This window comes from Buteo buteo, chromosome 10 (genome assembly GCF_964188355.1).
Source record: "Buteo buteo chromosome 10, bButBut1.hap1.1, whole genome shotgun sequence".
NCBI classification, from domain to species: domain Eukaryota; kingdom Metazoa; phylum Chordata; class Aves; order Accipitriformes; family Accipitridae; genus Buteo; species Buteo buteo.
Window position 1 is genome coordinate 4405036 of NC_134180.1, and position 18517 is coordinate 4423552.

Below are 18517 nucleotides of genomic sequence, written 5' to 3' on the forward strand. Positions count from 1 at the left end.
CTGCCGGGGGTGGCCCTACCCAGGGTGACCCCGTCTCTGCTGCAGACGGGTGCTGCCGGTGCAAGGGGGCACTGATCTGGCTAAGTGGGTGGGTGCTGGGTAGAGTTCGGCAGGGATGCTCAGAGTTTCCACAAAAACTTTCCCCACGCTCCGACGTGATAGCTTGAGGTGCTACCCTCCAGTGGTAGGCAGTCACTGCTAGGGGATTCTCTGCTTCAAAGTACTTTTAGGAGCGTTATGCTTTGGTAGCTTGTTTTTTAGGTCTTTTGAGTAAAAAAGGCCATACCTGAGGAAATGTTATGGCTGCAAAGGGGCTGAAGCCGTTTCAAATAGACCATTGCGGGAGCTGTGTGAGGAACAGCTGCGATGGGGCCCCCACCACAACTGCAGAGCTGGTGCTGCTGCAATCCTGCGCACACACAGACCCAACTTCATGCAACACCCCTGGGGAGAAAATGAATGAATCTCTGCAAGCCATGGCTCATTGCGATGGTTCGTCAATGCCAATCCAAGGCTATGTGTAAAGAAGGGAGCCCGTCGTGATGAGCGGTTCCGGCCCTACTCAACAGTCTATTGGTGTGGGCCCAATGACGTGACAGCGGTCAGCCAATTAAAAAGGCAGCCCTGCACCCGCCAGCAGCACCAGCAGTGGAGCGGGACAGGAGCAGGGAAGCATCAGGCACGACTGGCAACTTCTGGGTGCTGCGTCCCGACGCCCAAGGAGTCTTCCAAATGAAGTGTCAGGGCAACTACAAGAGGTGCCAAACCACCAAGGACGTGTGGAAGCTCCTAGGTTGGGATGACACGGACCCCATGGAGGTTGACCCAGTGGGAGATGAGGAGGAGCCCATGGAGGTCGATCCAATTCCAGCAGACATATCTGGGCTCTGCACCGCTGGTTCCAGGCTCTGCCTGAAGAAAAGAGCTCATCGCGCTGAGCGGTTCCGGCCCTACCCAAGACTCTATCCTATGGGCGAGGGCCCAGCCCTTGGCAGTGGTCAGCCCCCCAAAGAGAATGCAGCCAAGAGGGGGCAAAGAACAGAGGCATGCTGCGGCAGGAAGCCGAGGCCTGAGCACGGCTCTCCACCGGCACGTCCCCACTGTCCCCTGCGGGCCTGCCGTCCTGAGATGGTCCCTCCGCTCCCCTGGCACGGCAGCGGCAGAGCCCACGGGCTCGGGAACCGGCACCCGCAGGGCTCAGCCTGCCGCTGCTGCGGCAGGTCCGTGCCGGCTCCACACGCACACGGAGCAAGGGCTGTCCATGCCCGGGAGCGCTCAGCTGCCGCACAGCCCATCCTGCCGGCACCTGGTACGGTGCCCAGCGACCGAGAGGGTGGGCAGCCATCCAGCCCCATCGCCCTGGCAGGGCACCCCTCCTTGGTGGCTACCAGAGAGCTCTGAAGTCCACGACGTGAGGGAGTGTGGGGAAAGCAGGGAGGTTTGAAGGGAAAGGAAAGGTCTGATGCCCTGTGGGGACAGCACTTGGCCGCTTCGCTCACAGAGGTCCCAGAACCATTATTTATTGATTGACTGATTTATATTGATTTTAATTTTATTTGTTTGTTTGTTTGTTTATTCATCTTTTTACCCACCCCCATGTATCGTCCTTCGGATCGCACAGCAGAGGGTGCCGGCTGGAGCACTCAGCCTCCCACCTGGGCCCGGGCTGGAGACAGAGGCTATGGCCGATCTCATCGCTCCGATCACAACAAAGCGATGGCAAATTCTGGCAACGCCAGGCGTGGGGCAGCCCACCAGCAGGCGGAGAGCCAGCAGGGCTCTAAGGGTTTGCTCTGATCGCAGGCAGCCGTGGCCGGAGAAGGAAATCGGCCACGGCAGAGCCAGCGGCCGCTTCGCCTTCTGTTGGCCCGAGCAGCCGGTCCTCCCCCAAGCACGCGCGGGGCGGCGGGAGGCGTGGAGAGCGGGTCCCAGCACAGCGGGACTGGGCAGGGGCAGAGCACCTCAGCCCCGCGCACCCTGCTCTTCCCAGGCAGGTCCTCTTTCAGGCCAGGCACCCGGCAGCCAAAGGGACGCACGCTCGGCTCGGCCGTGCGCTTGGGCCGCCATCACAATGGCCTCCCGATGTCGCGGCCTACCTCACTGCCCTTTGTCCCCCGCCCTATAAAAAGGCAGCCCTGCCCCTGGCCACCATTCGCAGAGCTGCTGGCGCCTGCAGCGCCAGCAGTGGAGCGGGACAGGAGCGGAGAAGCGACTGGCAGCTTCTGGGTGCTGTGTCGCGACGCCCAAGGAGTCTTCCAAATGAAGTGTCAGGGCATCTACAAGAGGTGCCAAACCACCGACGACATGTGGAAGCTCCTAGGGTGGGATGACACGGAGCCCATGGAGGTTGACCCAGTGGCAGATGAGGAGGAGCCCATGGAGGTTGACCCAGTGGGAGATGAGGAGGAGCCCATGGAGGTCGATCCAATTCCAGCAGACCTAGTTGCGCTCTGCACCGCCGGTTCCAGGCTATGCCTGAAGAGGGGAGCCCGTCGCACTGGGAAGACGTGGCCCCACCCAAGACTCTACCGGCGCGGGACCACCTCCTCACCAGTGGGCAGGTATGCTTGGGGGTGGTGGGAAGCCACGGCCTTGGCGCACCCGGCCTGTGCGTGGCTCCCAGCCATCACTCGATCATTTCCTCTCTCTCCCTTGAAACATGGTGGAGCTTCCAGCGCTGCCTGGGCTCTTCCTCCCCACCCTGCACTCCCCCGCTGCCCCAGATATTCATCGCGTATCTCCCCTGCCTTTTCCAGCGTGTGGCTGGCACAGCACCGGAGGATCACGCTACGGAGACCATCCGCGGCGAACAGACACCGCGTGCTGGGCACCAGTCTCGCCAGCAGAGTTTGCAGAACCCAGAGGGTCAAAGCCTTCTTCACATCCCTCCTCCGCAAATAAACCTCTTCTAACCTTGGCTTTGTGGCACTTTTTTTTGGGGGGGGAAGAGCTGGAACAAGGGGGGGGCAATGCTTTGTTGAGGCCTAGCACCCAAGACCGGCTCAGGGCCCTGAGCTTTGGAAATGGCCTCTCTCTCCTTCTCGAGACCATCGTCTCAGTCACTCGCAGCCCGGTTGGACTCGGAGAATCATAGACTCACAGAACGGTTTGGGTGGGAAGGCCCGCTCGACAGCCAAGTGGGATTTGCTGAGCAGCAGAGAAGCTGCGATCGGCTGATGAGCGGGTCAAAAGTGGTTGAAGCGGATTTAAGATTCGGCTCAACGGGGCGCTGAGCCATCTTCTCTAGACTGTGCTTTTGCCATGAAAGGTTGGGCCAGGTGACCCTTGAGGTCCCTTCCAACTTCGTATTCAATGATTCTATGATACTAATAAATAATTGCGAGCGACGTCCCTGCTGCCACGCTCTGCCCGGCTTCCCCTTCTCCCACCGCTCATTGCGACGGTCCCGCAACGCCGATCGCAGGCTCTGCCTGAAGAAAAGAGCCCATCGCGCTGAGCGGTTCCGGCCCTACCCAAGACTCTATCCTATGGGCGAGGGCCCAGCCCTTGGCAGTGGTCAGCCCCCCAAAGAGAATGCAGCCAAGAGGGGGCAAAGAACAGAGGCATGCTGCGGCAGGAAGCCGAGGCCTGAGCACGGCTCTCCACCGGCACGTCCCCACTGTCCCCTGCGGGCCTGCCGTCCTGAGATGGTCCCTCCGCTCCCCTGGCACGGCAGCGGCAGAGCCCACGGGCTCGGGAACCGGCACCCGCAGGGCTCAGCCTGCCGCTGCTGCGGCAGGTCCGTGCCGGCTCCACACGCACACGGAGCAAGGGCTGTCCATGCCCGGGAGCGCTCAGCTGCCGCACAGCCCATCCTGCCGGCACCTGGTACGGTGCCCAGCGACCGAGAGGGTGGGCAGCCATCCAGCCCCATCGCCCTGGCAGGGCACCCCTCCTTGGTGGCTACCAGAGAGCTCTGAAGTCCACGACGTGAGGGAGCGTGGGGAAAGCAGGGAGGTTTGCAGGGAAAGGAAAGGTCTGATGCCCTGTGGGGACAGCACTTGGCCGCTTCGCTCACAGAGGTCCCAGAACCATTATTTATTGATTGACTGATTTATATTGATTTTAATTTTATTTGTTTGTTTGTTTATTCATCTTTTTACCCACCCCCATGTATCGTCCTTCGGATCGCACAGCAGAGGGTGCCGGCTGGAGCACTCAGCCTCCCACCTGGGCCCGGGCTGGAGACAGAGGCTATGGCCGATCTCATCGCTCCGATCACAACAAAGCGATGGCAAATTCTGGCAACGCCAGGCGTGGGGCAGCCCACCAGCAGGCGGAGAGCCAGCAGGGCTCTAAGGGTTTGCTCTGATCGCAGGCAGCCGTGGCCGGAGAAGGAAATCGGCCACGGCAGAGCCAGCGGCCGCTTCGCCTTCTGTTGGCCCGAGCAGCCGGTCCTCCCCCAAGCACGCGCGGGGCGGCGGGAGGCGTGGAGAGCGGGTCCCAGCACAGCGGGACTGGGCAGGGGCAGAGCACCTCAGCCCCGCGCACCCTGCTCTTCCCAGGCAGGTCCTCTTTCAGGCCAGGCACCCGGCAGCCAAAGGGACGCACGCTCGGCTCGGCCGTGCGCTTGGGCCGCCATCACAATGGCCTCCCGATGTCGCGGCCTACCTCACTGCCCTTTGTCCCCCGCCCTATAAAAAGGCAGCCCTGCCCCTGGCCACCATTCGCAGAGCTGCTGGCGCCTGCAGCGCCAGCAGTGGAGCGGGACAGGAGCGGAGAAGCGACTGGCAGCTTCTGGGTGCTGTGTCGCGACGCCCAAGGAGTCTTCCAAATGAAGTGTCAGGGCATCTACAAGAGGTGCCAAACCACCGACGACATGTGGAAGCTCCTAGGGTGGGATGACACGGAGCCCATGGAGGTTGACCCAGTGGCAGATGAGGAGGAGCCCATGGAGGTTGACCCAGTGGGAGATGAGGAGGAGCCCATGGAGGTCGATCCAATTCCAGCAGACCTAGTTGCGCTCTGCACCGCCGGTTCCAGGCTATGCCTGAAGAGGGGAGCCCGTCGCACTGGGAAGACGTGGCCCCACCCAAGACTCTACCGGCGCGGGACCACCTCCTCACCAGTGGGCAGGTATGCTTGGGGGTGGTGGGAAGCCACGGCCTTGGCGCACCCGGCCTGTGCGTGGCTCCCAGCCATCACTCGATCATTTCCTCTCTCTCCCTTGAAACATGGTGGAGCTTCCAGCGCTGCCTGGGCTCTTCCTCCCCACCCTGCACTCCCCCGCTGCCCCAGATATTCATCGCGTATCTCCCCTGCCTTTTCCAGCGTGTGGCTGGCACAGCACCGGAGGATCACGCTACGGAGACCATCCGCGGCGAACAGACACCGCGTGCTGGGCACCAGTCTCGCCAGCAGAGTTTGCAGAACCCAGAGGGTCAAAGCCTTCTTCACATCCCTCCTCCGCAAATAAACCTCTTCTAACCTTGGCTTTGTGGCACTTTTTTTTGGGGGGGGAAGAGCTGGAACAAGGGGGGGGCAATGCTTTGTTGAGGCCTAGCACCCAAGACCGGCTCAGGGCCCTGAGCTTTGGAAATGGCCTCTCTCTCCTTCTCGAGACCATCGTCTCAGTCACTCGCAGCCCGGTTGGACTCGGAGAATCATAGACTCACAGAACGGTTTGGGTGGGAAGGCCCGCTCGACAGCCAAGTGGGATTTGCTGAGCAGCAGAGAAGCTGCGATCGGCTGATGAGCGGGTCAAAAGTGGTTGAAGCGGATTTAAGATTCGGCTCAACAGGGCGCTGAGCCATCTTCTCTAGACTGTGCTTTTGCCATGAAAGGTTGGGCCAGGTGACCCTTGAGGTCCCTTCCAACTTCGTATTCAATGATTCTATGATACTAATAAATAATTGCGAGCGACGTCCCTGCTGCCACGCTCTGCCCGGCTTCCCCTTCTCCCACCGCTCATTGCGACGGTCCCGCAACGCCGATCGCAGGCTCTGCCTGAAGAAAAGAGCCCATCGCGCTGAGCGGTTCCGGCCCTACCCAAGACTCTATCCTATGGGCGAGGGCCCAGCCCTTGGCAGTGGTCAGCCCCCCAAAGAGAATGCAGCCAAGAGGGGGCAAAGAACAGAGGCATGCTGCGGCAGGAAGCCGAGGCCTGAGCACGGCTCTCCACCGGCACGTCCCCACTGTCCCCTGCGGGCCTGCCGTCCTGAGATGGTCCCTCCGCTCCCCTGGCACGGCAGCGGCAGAGCCCACGGGCTCGGGAACCGGCACCCGCAGGGCTCAGCCTGCCGCTGCTGCGGCAGGTCCGTGCCGGCTCCACACGCACACGGAGCAAGGGCTGTCCATGCCCGGGAGCGCTCAGCTGCCGCACAGCCCATCCTGCCGGCACCTGGTACGGTGCCCAGCGACCGAGAGGGTGGGCAGCCATCCAGCCCCATCGCCCTGGCAGGGCACCCCTCCTTGGTGGCTACCAGAGAGCTCTGAAGTCCACGACGTGAGGGAGCGTGGGGAAAGCAGGGAGGTTTGCAGGGAAAGGAAAGGTCTGATGCCCTGTGGGGACAGCACTTGGCCGCTTCGCTCACAGAGGTCCCAGAACCATTATTTATTGATTGACTGATTTATATTGATTTTAATTTTATTTGTTTGTTTGTTTATTCATCTTTTTACCCACCCCCATGTATCGTCCTTCGGATCGCACAGCAGAGGGTGCCGGCTGGAGCACTCAGCCTCCCACCTGGGCCCGGGCTGGAGACAGAGGCTATGGCCGATCTCATCGCTCCGATCACAACAAAGCGATGGCAAATTCTGGCAACGCCAGGCGTGGGGCAGCCCACCAGCAGGCGGAGAGCCAGCAGGGCTCTAAGGGTTTGCTCTGATCGCAGGCAGCCGTGGCCGGAGAAGGAAATCGGCCACGGCAGAGCCAGCGGCCGCTTCGCCTTCTGTTGGCCCGAGCAGCCGGTCCTCCCCCAAGCACGCGCGGGGCGGCGGGAGGCGTGGAGAGCGGGTCCCAGCACAGCGGGACTGGGCAGGGGCAGAGCACCTCAGCCCCGCGCACCCTGCTCTTCCCAGGCAGGTCCTCTTTCAGGCCAGGCACCCGGCAGCCAAAGGGACGCACGCTCGGCTCGGCCGTGCGCTTGGGCCGCCATCACAATGGCCTCCCGATGTCGCGGCCTACCTCACTGCCCTTTGTCCCCCGCCCTATAAAAAGGCAGCCCTGCCCCTGGCCACCATTCGCAGAGCTGCTGGCGCCTGCAGCGCCAGCAGTGGAGCGGGACAGGAGCCGAGAAGCGACTGGCAGCTTCTGGGTGCTGTGTCCCGACGCCCAAGGAGTCTTCCAAATGAAGTGTCAGGGCATCTACAAGAGGTGCCAAACCACCGACGACATGTGGAAGCTCCTAGGGTGGGATGACACGGAGCCCATGGAGGTTGACCCAGTGGCAGATGAGGAGGAGCCCATGGAGGTTGACCCAGTGGGAGATGAGGAGGAGCCCATGGAGGTCGATCCAATTCCAGCAGACCTAGTTGCGCTCTGCACCGCCGGTTCCAGGCTATGCCTGAAGAGGGGAGCCCGTCGCACTGGGAAGACGTGGCCCCACCCAAGACTCTACCGGCGCGGGACCACCTCCTCACCAGTGGGCAGGTATGCTTGGGGGTGGTGGGAAGCCACGGCCTTGGCGCACCCGGCCTGTGCGTGGCTCCCAGCCATCACTCGATCATTTCCTCTCTCTCCCTTGAAACATGGTGGAGCTTCCAGCGCTGCCTGGGCTCTTCCTCCCCACCCTGCACTCCCCCGCTGCCCCAGATATTCATCGCGTATCTCCCCTGCCTTTTCCAGCGTGTGGCTGGCACAGCACCGGAGGATCACGCTACGGAGACCATCCGCGGCGAACAGACACCGCGTGCTGGGCACCAGTCTCGCCAGCAGAGTTTGCAGAACCCAGAGGGTCAAAGCCTTCTTCACATCCCTCCTCCGCAAATAAACCTCTTCTAACCTTGGCTTTGTGGCACTTTTTTTTGGGGGGGGAAGAGCTGGAACAAGGGGGGGGCAATGCTTTGTTGAGGCCTAGCACCCAAGACCGGCTCAGGGCCCTGAGCTTTGGAAATGGCCTCTCTCTCCTTCTCGAGACCATCGTCTCAGTCACTCGCAGCCCGGTTGGACTCGGAGAATCATAGACTCACAGAACGGTTTGGGTGGGAAGGCCCGCTCGACAGCCAAGTGGGATTTGCTGAGCAGCAGAGAAGCTGCGATCGGCTGATGAGCGGGTCAAAAGTGGTTGAAGCGGATTTAAGATTCGGCTCAACGGGGCGCTGAGCCATCTTCTCTAGACTGTGCTTTTGCCATGAAAGGTTGGGCCAGGTGACCCTTGAGGTCCCTTCCAACTTCGTATTCAATGATTCTATGATACTAATAAATAATTGCGAGCGACGTCCCTGCTGCCACGCTCTGCCCGGCTTCCCCTTCTCCCACCGCTCATTGCGACGGTCCCGCAACGCCGATCGCAGGCTCTGCCTGAAGAAAAGAGCCCATCGCGCTGAGCGGTTCCGGCCCTACCCAAGACTCTATCCTATGGGCGAGGGCCCAGCCCTTGGCAGTGGTCAGCCCCCCAAAGAGAATGCAGCCAAGAGGGGGCAAAGAACAGAGGCATGCTGCGGCAGGAAGCCGAGGCCTGAGCACGGCTCTCCACCGGCACGTCCCCACTGTCCCCTGCGGGCCTGCCGTCCTGAGATGGTCCCTCCGCTCCCCTGGCACGGCAGCGGCAGAGCCCACGGGCTCGGGAACCGGCACCCGCAGGGCTCAGCCTGCCGCTGCTGCGGCAGGTCCGTGCCGGCTCCACACGCACACGGAGCAAGGGCTGTCCATGCCCGGGAGCGCTCAGCTGCCGCACAGCCCATCCTGCCGGCACCTGGTACGGTGCCCAGCGACCGAGAGGGTGGGCAGCCATCCAGCCCCATCGCCCTGGCAGGGCACCCCTCCTTGGTGGCTACCAGAGAGCTCTGAAGTCCACGACGTGAGGGAGCGTGGGGAAAGCAGGGAGGTTTGCAGGGAAAGGAAAGGTCTGATGCCCTGTGGGGACAGCACTTGGCCGCTTCGCTCACAGAGGTCCCAGAACCATTATTTATTGATTGACTGATTTATATTGATTTTAATTTTATTTGTTTGTTTGTTTATTCATCTTTTTACCCACCCCCATGTATCGTCCTTCGGATCGCACAGCAGAGGGTGCCGGCTGGAGCACTCAGCCTCCCACCTGGGCCCGGGCTGGAGACAGAGGCTATGGCCGATCTCATCGCTCCGATCACAACAAAGCGATGGCAAATTCTGGCAACGCCAGGCGTGGGGCAGCCCACCAGCAGGCGGAGAGCCAGCAGGGCTCTAAGGGTTTGCTCTGATCGCAGGCAGCCGTGGCCGGAGAAGGAAATCGGCCACGGCAGAGCCAGCGGCCGCTTCGCCTTCTGTTGGCCCGAGCAGCCGGTCCTCCCCCAAGCACGCGCGGGGCGGCGGGAGGCGTGGAGAGCGGGTCCCAGCACAGCGGGACTGGGCAGGGGCAGAGCACCTCAGCCCCGCGCACCCTGCTCTTCCCAGGCAGGTCCTCTTTCAGGCCAGGCACCCGGCAGCCAAAGGGACGCACGCTCGGCTCGGCCGTGCGCTTGGGCCGCCATCACAATGGCCTCCCGATGTCGCGGCCTACCTCACTGCCCTTTGTCCCCCGCCCTATAAAAAGGCAGCCCTGCCCCTGGCCACCATTCGCAGAGCTGCTGGCGCCTGCAGCGCCAGCAGTGGAGCGGGACAGGAGCCGAGAAGCGACTGGCAGCTTCTGGGTGCTGTGTCCCGACGCCCAAGGAGTCTTCCAAATGAAGTGTCAGGGCATCTACAAGAGGTGCCAAACCACCGACGACATGTGGAAGCTCCTAGGGTGGGATGACACGGAGCCCATGGAGGTTGACCCAGTGGCAGATGAGGAGGAGCCCATGGAGGTTGACCCAGTGGGAGATGAGGAGGAGCCCATGGAGGTTGACCCAGTGGGAGATGAGGAGGAGCCCATGGAGGTCGATCCAATTCCAGCAGACCTAGTTGCGCTCTGCACCGCCGGTTCCAGGCTATGCCTGAAGAGGGGAGCCCGTCGCACTGGGAAGACGTGGCCCCACCCAAGACTCTACCGGCGCGGGACCACCTCCTCACCAGTGGGCAGGTATGCTTGGGGGTGGTGGGAAGCCACGGCCTTGGCGCACCCGGCCTGTGCGTGGCTCCCAGCCATCACTCGATCATTTCCTCTCTCTCCCTTGAAACATGGTGGAGCTTCCAGCGCTGCCTGGGCTCTTCCTCCCCACCCTGCACTCCCCCGCTGCCCCAGATATTCATCGCGTATCTCCCCTGCCTTTTCCAGCGTGTGGCTGGCACAGCACCGGAGGATCACGCTACGGAGACCATCCGCGGCGAACAGACACCGCGTGCTGGGCACCAGTCTCGCCAGCAGAGTTTGCAGAACCCAGAGGGTCAAAGCCTTCTTCACATCCCTCCTCCGCAAATAAACCTCTTCTAACCTTGGCTTTGTGGCACTTTTTTTTGGGGGGGGAAGAGCTGGAACAAGGGGGGGGCAATGCTTTGTTGAGGCCTAGCACCCAAGACCGGCTCAGGGCCCTGAGCTTTGGAAATGGCCTCTCTCTCCTTCTCGAGACCATCGTCTCAGTCACTCGCAGCCCGGTTGGACTCGGAGAATCATAGACTCACAGAACGGTTTGGGTGGGAAGGCCCGCTCGACAGCCAAGTGGGATTTGCTGAGCAGCAGAGAAGCTGCGATCGGCTGATGAGCGGGTCAAAAGTGGTTGAAGCGGATTTAAGATTCGGCTCAACGGGGCGCTGAGCCATCTTCTCTAGACTGTGCTTTTGCCATGAAAGGTTGGGCCAGGTGACCCTTGAGGTCCCTTCCAACTTCGTATTCAATGATTCTATGATACTAATAAATAATTGCGAGCGACGTCCCTGCTGCCACGCTCTGCCCGGCTTCCCCTTCTCCCACCGCTCATTGCGACGGTCCCGCAACGCCGATCGCAGGCTCTGCCTGAAGAAAAGAGCCCATCGCGCTGAGCGGTTCCGGCCCTACCCAAGACTCTATCCTATGGGCGAGGGCCCAGCCCTTGGCAGTGGTCAGCCCCCCAAAGAGAATGCAGCCAAGAGGGGGCAAAGAACAGAGGCATGCTGCGGCAGGAAGCCGAGGCCTGAGCACGGCTCTCCACCGGCACGTCCCCACTGTCCCCTGCGGGCCTGCCGTCCTGAGATGGTCCCTCCGCTCCCCTGGCACGGCAGCGGCAGAGCCCACGGGCTCGGGAACCGGCACCCGCAGGGCTCAGCCTGCCGCTGCTGCGGCAGGTCCGTGCCGGCTCCACACGCACACGGAGCAAGGGCTGTCCATGCCCGGGAGCGCTCAGCTGCCGCACAGCCCATCCTGCCGGCACCTGGTACGGTGCCCAGCGACCGAGAGGGTGGGCAGCCATCCAGCCCCATCGCCCTGGCAGGGCACCCCTCCTTGGTGGCTACCAGAGAGCTCTGAAGTCCACGACGTGAGGGAGCGTGGGGAAAGCAGGGAGGTTTGCAGGGAAAGGAAAGGTCTGATGCCCTGTGGGGACAGCACTTGGCCGCTTCGCTCACAGAGGTCCCAGAACCATTATTTATTGATTGACTGATTTATATTGATTTTAATTTTATTTGTTTGTTTGTTTATTCATCTTTTTACCCACCCCCATGTATCGTCCTTCGGATCGCACAGCAGAGGGTGCCGGCTGGAGCACTCAGCCTCCCACCTGGGCCCGGGCTGGAGACAGAGGCTATGGCCGATCTCATCGCTCCGATCACAACAAAGCGATGGCAAATTCTGGCAACGCCAGGCGTGGGGCAGCCCACCAGCAGGCGGAGAGCCAGCAGGGCTCTAAGGGTTTGCTCTGATCGCAGGCAGCCGTGGCCGGAGAAGGAAATCGGCCACGGCAGAGCCAGCGGCCGCTTCGCCTTCTGTTGGCCCGAGCAGCCGGTCCTCCCCCAAGCACGCGCGGGGCGGCGGGAGGCGTGGAGAGCGGGTCCCAGCACAGCGGGACTGGGCAGGGGCAGAGCACCTCAGCCCCGCGCACCCTGCTCTTCCCAGGCAGGTCCTCTTTCAGGCCAGGCACCCGGCAGCCAAAGGGACGCACGCTCGGCTCGGCCGTGCGCTTGGGCCGCCATCACAATGGCCTCCCGATGTCGCGGCCTACCTCACTGCCCTTTGTCCCCCGCCCTATAAAAAGGCAGCCCTGCCCCTGGCCACCATTCGCAGAGCTGCTGGCGCCTGCAGCGCCAGCAGTGGAGCGGGACAGGAGCCGAGAAGCGACTGGCAGCTTCTGGGTGCTGTGTCCCGACGCCCAAGGAGTCTTCCAAATGAAGTGTCAGGGCATCTACAAGAGGTGCCAAACCACCGACGACATGTGGAAGCTCCTAGGGTGGGATGACACGGAGCCCATGGAGGTTGACCCAGTGGCAGATGAGGAGGAGCCCATGGAGGTTGACCCAGTGGGAGATGAGGAGGAGCCCATGGAGGTTGACCCAGTGGGAGATGAGGAGGAGCCCATGGAGGTCGATCCAATTCCAGCAGACCTAGTTGCGCTCTGCACCGCCGGTTCCAGGCTATGCCTGAAGAGGGGAGCCCGTCGCACTGGGAAGACGTGGCCCCACCCAAGACTCTACCGGCGCGGGACCACCTCCTCACCAGTGGGCAGGTATGCTTGGGGGTGGTGGGAAGCCACGGCCTTGGCGCACCCGGCCTGTGCGTGGCTCCCAGCCATCACTCGATCATTTCCTCTCTCTCCCTTGAAACATGGTGGAGCTTCCAGCGCTGCCTGGGCTCTTCCTCCCCACCCTGCACTCCCCCGCTGCCCCAGATATTCATCGCGTATCTCCCCTGCCTTTTCCAGCGTGTGGCTGGCACAGCACCGGAGGATCACGCTACGGAGACCATCCGCGGCGAACAGACACCGCGTGCTGGGCACCAGTCTCGCCAGCAGAGTTTGCAGAACCCAGAGGGTCAAAGCCTTCTTCACATCCCTCCTCCGCAAATAAACCTCTTCTAACCTTGGCTTTGTGGCACTTTTTTTTGGGGGGGGAAGAGCTGGAACAAGGGGGGGGCAATGCTTTGTTGAGGCCTAGCACCCAAGACCGGCTCAGGGCCCTGAGCTTTGGAAATGGCCTCTCTCTCCTTCTCGAGACCATCGTCTCAGTCACTCGCAGCCCGGTTGGACTCGGAGAATCATAGACTCACAGAACGGTTTGGGTGGGAAGGCCCGCTCGACAGCCAAGTGGGATTTGCTGAGCAGCAGAGAAGCTGCGATCGGCTGATGAGCGGGTCAAAAGTGGTTGAAGCGGATTTAAGATTCGGCTCAACGGGGCGCTGAGCCATCTTCTCTAGACTGTGCTTTTGCCATGAAAGGTTGGGCCAGGTGACCCTTGAGGTCCCTTCCAACTTCGTATTCAATGATTCTATGATACTAATAAATAATTGCGAGCGACGTCCCTGCTGCCACGCTCTGCCCGGCTTCCCCTTCTCCCACCGCTCATTGCGACGGTCCCGCAACGCCGATCGCAGGCTCTGCCTGAAGAAAAGAGCCCATCGCGCTGAGCGGTTCCGGCCCTACCCAAGACTCTATCCTATGGGCGAGGGCCCAGCCCTTGGCAGTGGTCAGCCCCCCAAAGAGAATGCAGCCAAGAGGGGGCAAAGAACAGAGGCATGCTGCGGCAGGAAGCCGAGGCCTGAGCACGGCTCTCCACCGGCACGTCCCCACTGTCCCCTGCGGGCCTGCCGTCCTGAGATGGTCCCTCCGCTCCCCTGGCACGGCAGCGGCAGAGCCCACGGGCTCGGGAACCGGCACCCGCAGGGCTCAGCCTGCCGCTGCTGCGGCAGGTCCGTGCCGGCTCCACACGCACACGGAGCAAGGGCTGTCCATGCCCGGGAGCGCTCAGCTGCCGCACAGCCCATCCTGCCGGCACCTGGTACGGTGCCCAGCGACCGAGAGGGTGGGCAGCCATCCAGCCCCATCGCCCTGGCAGGGCACCCCTCCTTGGTGGCTACCAGAGAGCTCTGAAGTCCACGACGTGAGGGAGCGTGGGGAAAGCAGGGAGGTTTGCAGGGAAAGGAAAGGTCTGATGCCCTGTGGGGACAGCACTTGGCCGCTTCGCTCACAGAGGTCCCAGAACCATTATTTATTGATTGACTGATTTATATTGATTTTAATTTTATTTGTTTGTTTGTTTATTCATCTTTTTACCCACCCCCATGTATCGTCCTTCGGATCGCACAGCAGAGGGTGCCGGCTGGAGCACTCAGCCTCCCACCTGGGCCCGGGCTGGAGACAGAGGCTATGGCCGATCTCATCGCTCCGATCACAACAAAGCGATGGCAAATTCTGGCAACGCCAGGCGTGGGGCAGCCCACCAGCAGGCGGAGAGCCAGCAGGGCTCTAAGGGTTTGCTCTGATCGCAGGCAGCCGTGGCCGGAGAAGGAAATCGGCCACGGCAGAGCCAGCGGCCGCTTCGCCTTCTGTTGGCCCGAGCAGCCGGTCCTCCCCCAAGCACGCGCGGGGCGGCGGGAGGCGTGGAGAGCGGGTCCCAGCACAGCGGGACTGGGCAGGGGCAGAGCACCTCAGCCCCGCGCACCCTGCTCTTCCCAGGCAGGTCCTCTTTCAGGCCAGGCACCCGGCAGCCAAAGGGACGCACGCTCGGCTCGGCCGTGCGCTTGGGCCGCCATCACAATGGCCTCCCGATGTCGCGGCCTACCTCACTGCCCTTTGTCCCCCGCCCTATAAAAAGGCAGCCCTGCCCCTGGCCACCATTCGCAGAGCTGCTGGCGCCTGCAGCGCCAGCAGTGGAGCGGGACAGGAGCGGAGAAGCGACTGGCAGCTTCTGGGTGCTGTGTCGCGACGCCCAAGGAGTCTTCCAAATGAAGTGTCAGGGCATCTACAAGAGGTGCCAAACCACCGACGACATGTGGAAGCTCCTAGGGTGGGATGACACGGAGCCCATGGAGGTTGACCCAGTGGCAGATGAGGAGGAGCCCATGGAGGTTGACCCAGTGGGAGATGAGGAGGAGCCCATGGAGGTCGATCCAATTCCAGCAGACCTAGTTGCGCTCTGCACCGCCGGTTCCAGGCTATGCCTGAAGAGGGGAGCCCGTCGCACTGGGAAGACGTGGCCCCACCCAAGACTCTACCGGCGCGGGACCACCTCCTCACCAGTGGGCAGGTATGCTTGGGGGTGGTGGGAAGCCACGGCCTTGGCGCACCCGGCCTGTGCGTGGCTCCCAGCCATCACTCGATCATTTCCTCTCTCTCCCTTGAAACATGGTGGAGCTTCCAGCGCTGCCTGGGCTCTTCCTCCCCACCCTGCACTCCCCCGCTGCCCCAGATATTCATCGCGTATCTCCCCTGCCTTTTCCAGCGTGTGGCTGGCACAGCACCGGAGGATCACGCTACGGAGACCATCCGCGGCGAACAGACACCGCGTGCTGGGCACCAGTCTCGCCAGCAGAGTTTGCAGAACCCAGAGGGTCAAAGCCTTCTTCACATCCCTCCTCCGCAAATAAACCTCTTCTAACCTTGGCTTTGTGGCACTTTTTTTTGGGGGGGGAAGAGCTGGAACAAGGGGGGGGCAATGCTTTGTTGAGGCCTAGCACCCAAGACCGGCTCAGGGCCCTGAGCTTTGGAAATGGCCTCTCTCTCCTTCTCGAGACCATCGTCTCAGTCACTCGCAGCCCGGTTAGACTCACAGAATGGTTTGGGTGAGAAGGGAACTTTAACGGTCATCTAATTCAACCTCCTGCCATGAGCAGGGACGCCTTCAACTAGAGCAGGGTGCTCAGAGCCCCGTCCAACCTGACCTTGAATGTTTCCAGGGATGGAGCAGCTACTGCCTCTCTGGGAAACCATGCCCGTGTTTCTCCACCCTCATTCCCTGCACCTAGTTTGAATCTCCCGTCTTTTAGTTTAAAACCATCACCCCTTGTCCTGTTGCGACAGGCCCTACTGATGAGTCTGCCCTCTGGTTCTCCAGAGCCACGAGATACGGTGCAAACCTTTGTGCCAATCCCCATGCAAACCAGCTCAAGGGATTCAGGGAAGCATCGGCGGTGTTGCAGACACATAGTTCTTCAAAGAGTCCCCGCCCGCCCCATTAAAATCCCAAACCGGCACCACCAACACGGGGTTCTGTGTGCCGCCGGGGTGGACAGCCCACCCACGAGGGGTCTGCCGAGGGAAGCCTGTTCCTACGTGCCACGCAGTAGCTCTGAGCGAATCTCCACCTCTCCCACCCGCTCTGGTCACTCGCGGCTGCTGGGAGAACCCTCCCCTGCTGCCCAAACCTCTCCTCCAGTGTGACCACAAGGAGCACTGTGGTGTGGGGCTGCCCAGAGCCCAGGCTTGTTGCTCGAGAAACAAGACTGGGACCAGAAGCTGCGTCTGGGATCGTAGCTACTCCTTTATTATAAATCATGCCGTTACGTCGCTCCTCCTCAGAGTTAGTACGTTAAACATTTTTCATTATATATATATCTCATCTATATAAAAAGGTGAAAACACCCCCTCCCCTCACCAAAATGTCAGAAGGGAGCGTGGCACCGGGAAGGAAGACAAAGGAAGGCCCGCTCGACAGCCAAGTGGGATTTGCTGAGCACCAGAGAAGCTGCGATTGGCTGATGAGCGGGTAAAAATACAGATGGTAGAATAACACATGATGGCTGGTAGGGCAGAGAGGTTTGTTCTGGTTAAAGAGGGCTCTCCCCCTCCCTGCACCCTAGGGATGACCCCTAAGGGGAACAGAACATAGCTTGGACAAGATCTCCCTTCTTTGTGATGCAGAAAGGCCTGAAAATATTAATAATAATAATGACAATAATGATAACAGAAAACACATGCTTTGTTGATTGGGAATTCAGGTCTCCTCTGCAGGCCGTGGTGGCCCATGGAGAAGACATGTGTCAGGTGTCAGCCCAAATTTGGCCAGGAGGTGTCCTGGAGGAATTTCAAGCCTGCTCCTTTCCCATCACTGGAGGTCTCCTGGGGGCAGAGGAGTGGGTGGCACTGGGACCTATAGCCCAAGTCCACAGCGGTGTGCAACAAGGCTGCCTTTGGAGGCAAAGCACCTTTCGGAGGCAAAGCACCTTTCAGAGGCAAAGCACCTTTGGAATAAAGCACCTTTGGAGGCAAAGCAGCCGTGGAGGCCGTGGCGTTTGCTGGGGAGGGCCCTGCCAGGACCAGGCAGAGTGGTCCTGCAGTTACGGCTCGGCAATGGGGACACAGTGACGAAGACAGTTCTCATCCTGCATCCTCCTTTGCTTTGCTTCCTGCAGCCCAGCACGTCCTTGATGCCTGTTAAGTGACTGCAACCCTGAGCACGACTGGGCCATGACCTCAGCTCGTGCTTCGAGGTGTTTCTGGAATAAAAAATGGTCATAATAGTGATAAGGACTTTAAGGAAAAATAGGGGGACACCCCAATCAAAGTAGGTTGTTAAGAGAGTTTGAATAACCCCCTCTCCCAGTTAAACTGGTGTCACTGCTCTGCTCACTGAGTGACCTGCTCTCTGTCCCCTGCTGCACGTCCCAAGGTGACAGGATGCAAACCAATAAAACAAAATTCCTGCTCCAGCCCCACTCCCCACAGCAGCTCATCTTCATCCATCGCCCAGAGGCCACAAGCCACGCTTGTCACCCGTGGCACCTGAAACCTCCTCCCTGTCTGCCCTGGGATCCCCGAGGGAAAGGCAGCAGCCCCCGGTGCGCTCAGCCTCCCCGGGGAGGCCCCACTGTAGGCCACGATGCCCCGTGATGCCCTCGGGACACGGGCGCGGAACAGGACAGGGCAAGAGCAGGGCGAGTGGTGCCGCTTTGGTGGCTGTCTCGGCGTCTGCAGGATCTGGGTCCGCTACTAATAAATAACAATGTCAGAATTTCAAGTAATGTCCCTGCTGCCGCGCTCTGCCCAGCTTCTCCCTCTCCCACCGCTCATCGACCGGCTCCTGTCACACTGGGCCGTGGCGGTGTCTGCAGCGGCTGGCAGTGGTTTAACTGGGAACCTGCCATTGTGAAGCTCGGGGGCGAAGGGTGCATGTCTTTGGGGGACGGGTTTGGGTGACGCCGGCTCCCACTGGAAGCACGACCAGTGTCTGTGTTGGACCCAGGGGAGATTGCCGGGGTGGAGAGGAAGGGCGCAGCTCGGCGGCCCTCCGGCGTAGTTTTTGCCTTCCAGTTTTCCCATGGGGGTCACACTGCATCCCTAGTGCCCCTGGCATGTTTTACAGCACATCTGTCGGAAGTAGGTCCGGCTGCAGAACTTGAACTTCAGGACGAGAGGGCAGTAGGCCACCTTGTTCACATCCTTGCACTCTGGATGGGCGACAGAGGGAAACAGGGTTACAGCTGCCTTGAGGAGCCCCAGGGGGGACTTCTAACCAGCACTATGCAAGCTCTTTTTGCACCCTGATGCCCAGCTCCTGGGGGCTTTTCTCCAGGAAGCAGCAAGAGGCAGCCGTGTTGAAGAAGCTACTGGGAACCTC

At 61.0% G+C, this 18517-nt stretch overlaps 1 protein-coding gene across 1 annotated transcript in view; it reads right to left on the bottom strand.

Moving 5' to 3' along the window:
• Window positions 1-16424: 16424 nt before the first annotated feature.
• ADAMTS10 (ADAM metallopeptidase with thrombospondin type 1 motif 10) overlaps window positions 16425-18517 on the bottom strand; it is a 59829-nt gene continuing 57736 nt past the window's right edge. Inside the window, exon 25 of the mRNA XM_075038139.1 lies at window positions 16425-18347. Coding sequence (XP_074894240.1) covers window positions 18238-18347 — 110 coding nt within the window. The 3' untranslated portion in view covers window positions 16425-18237. The remainder of the gene's footprint in view (window positions 18348-18517) is intronic.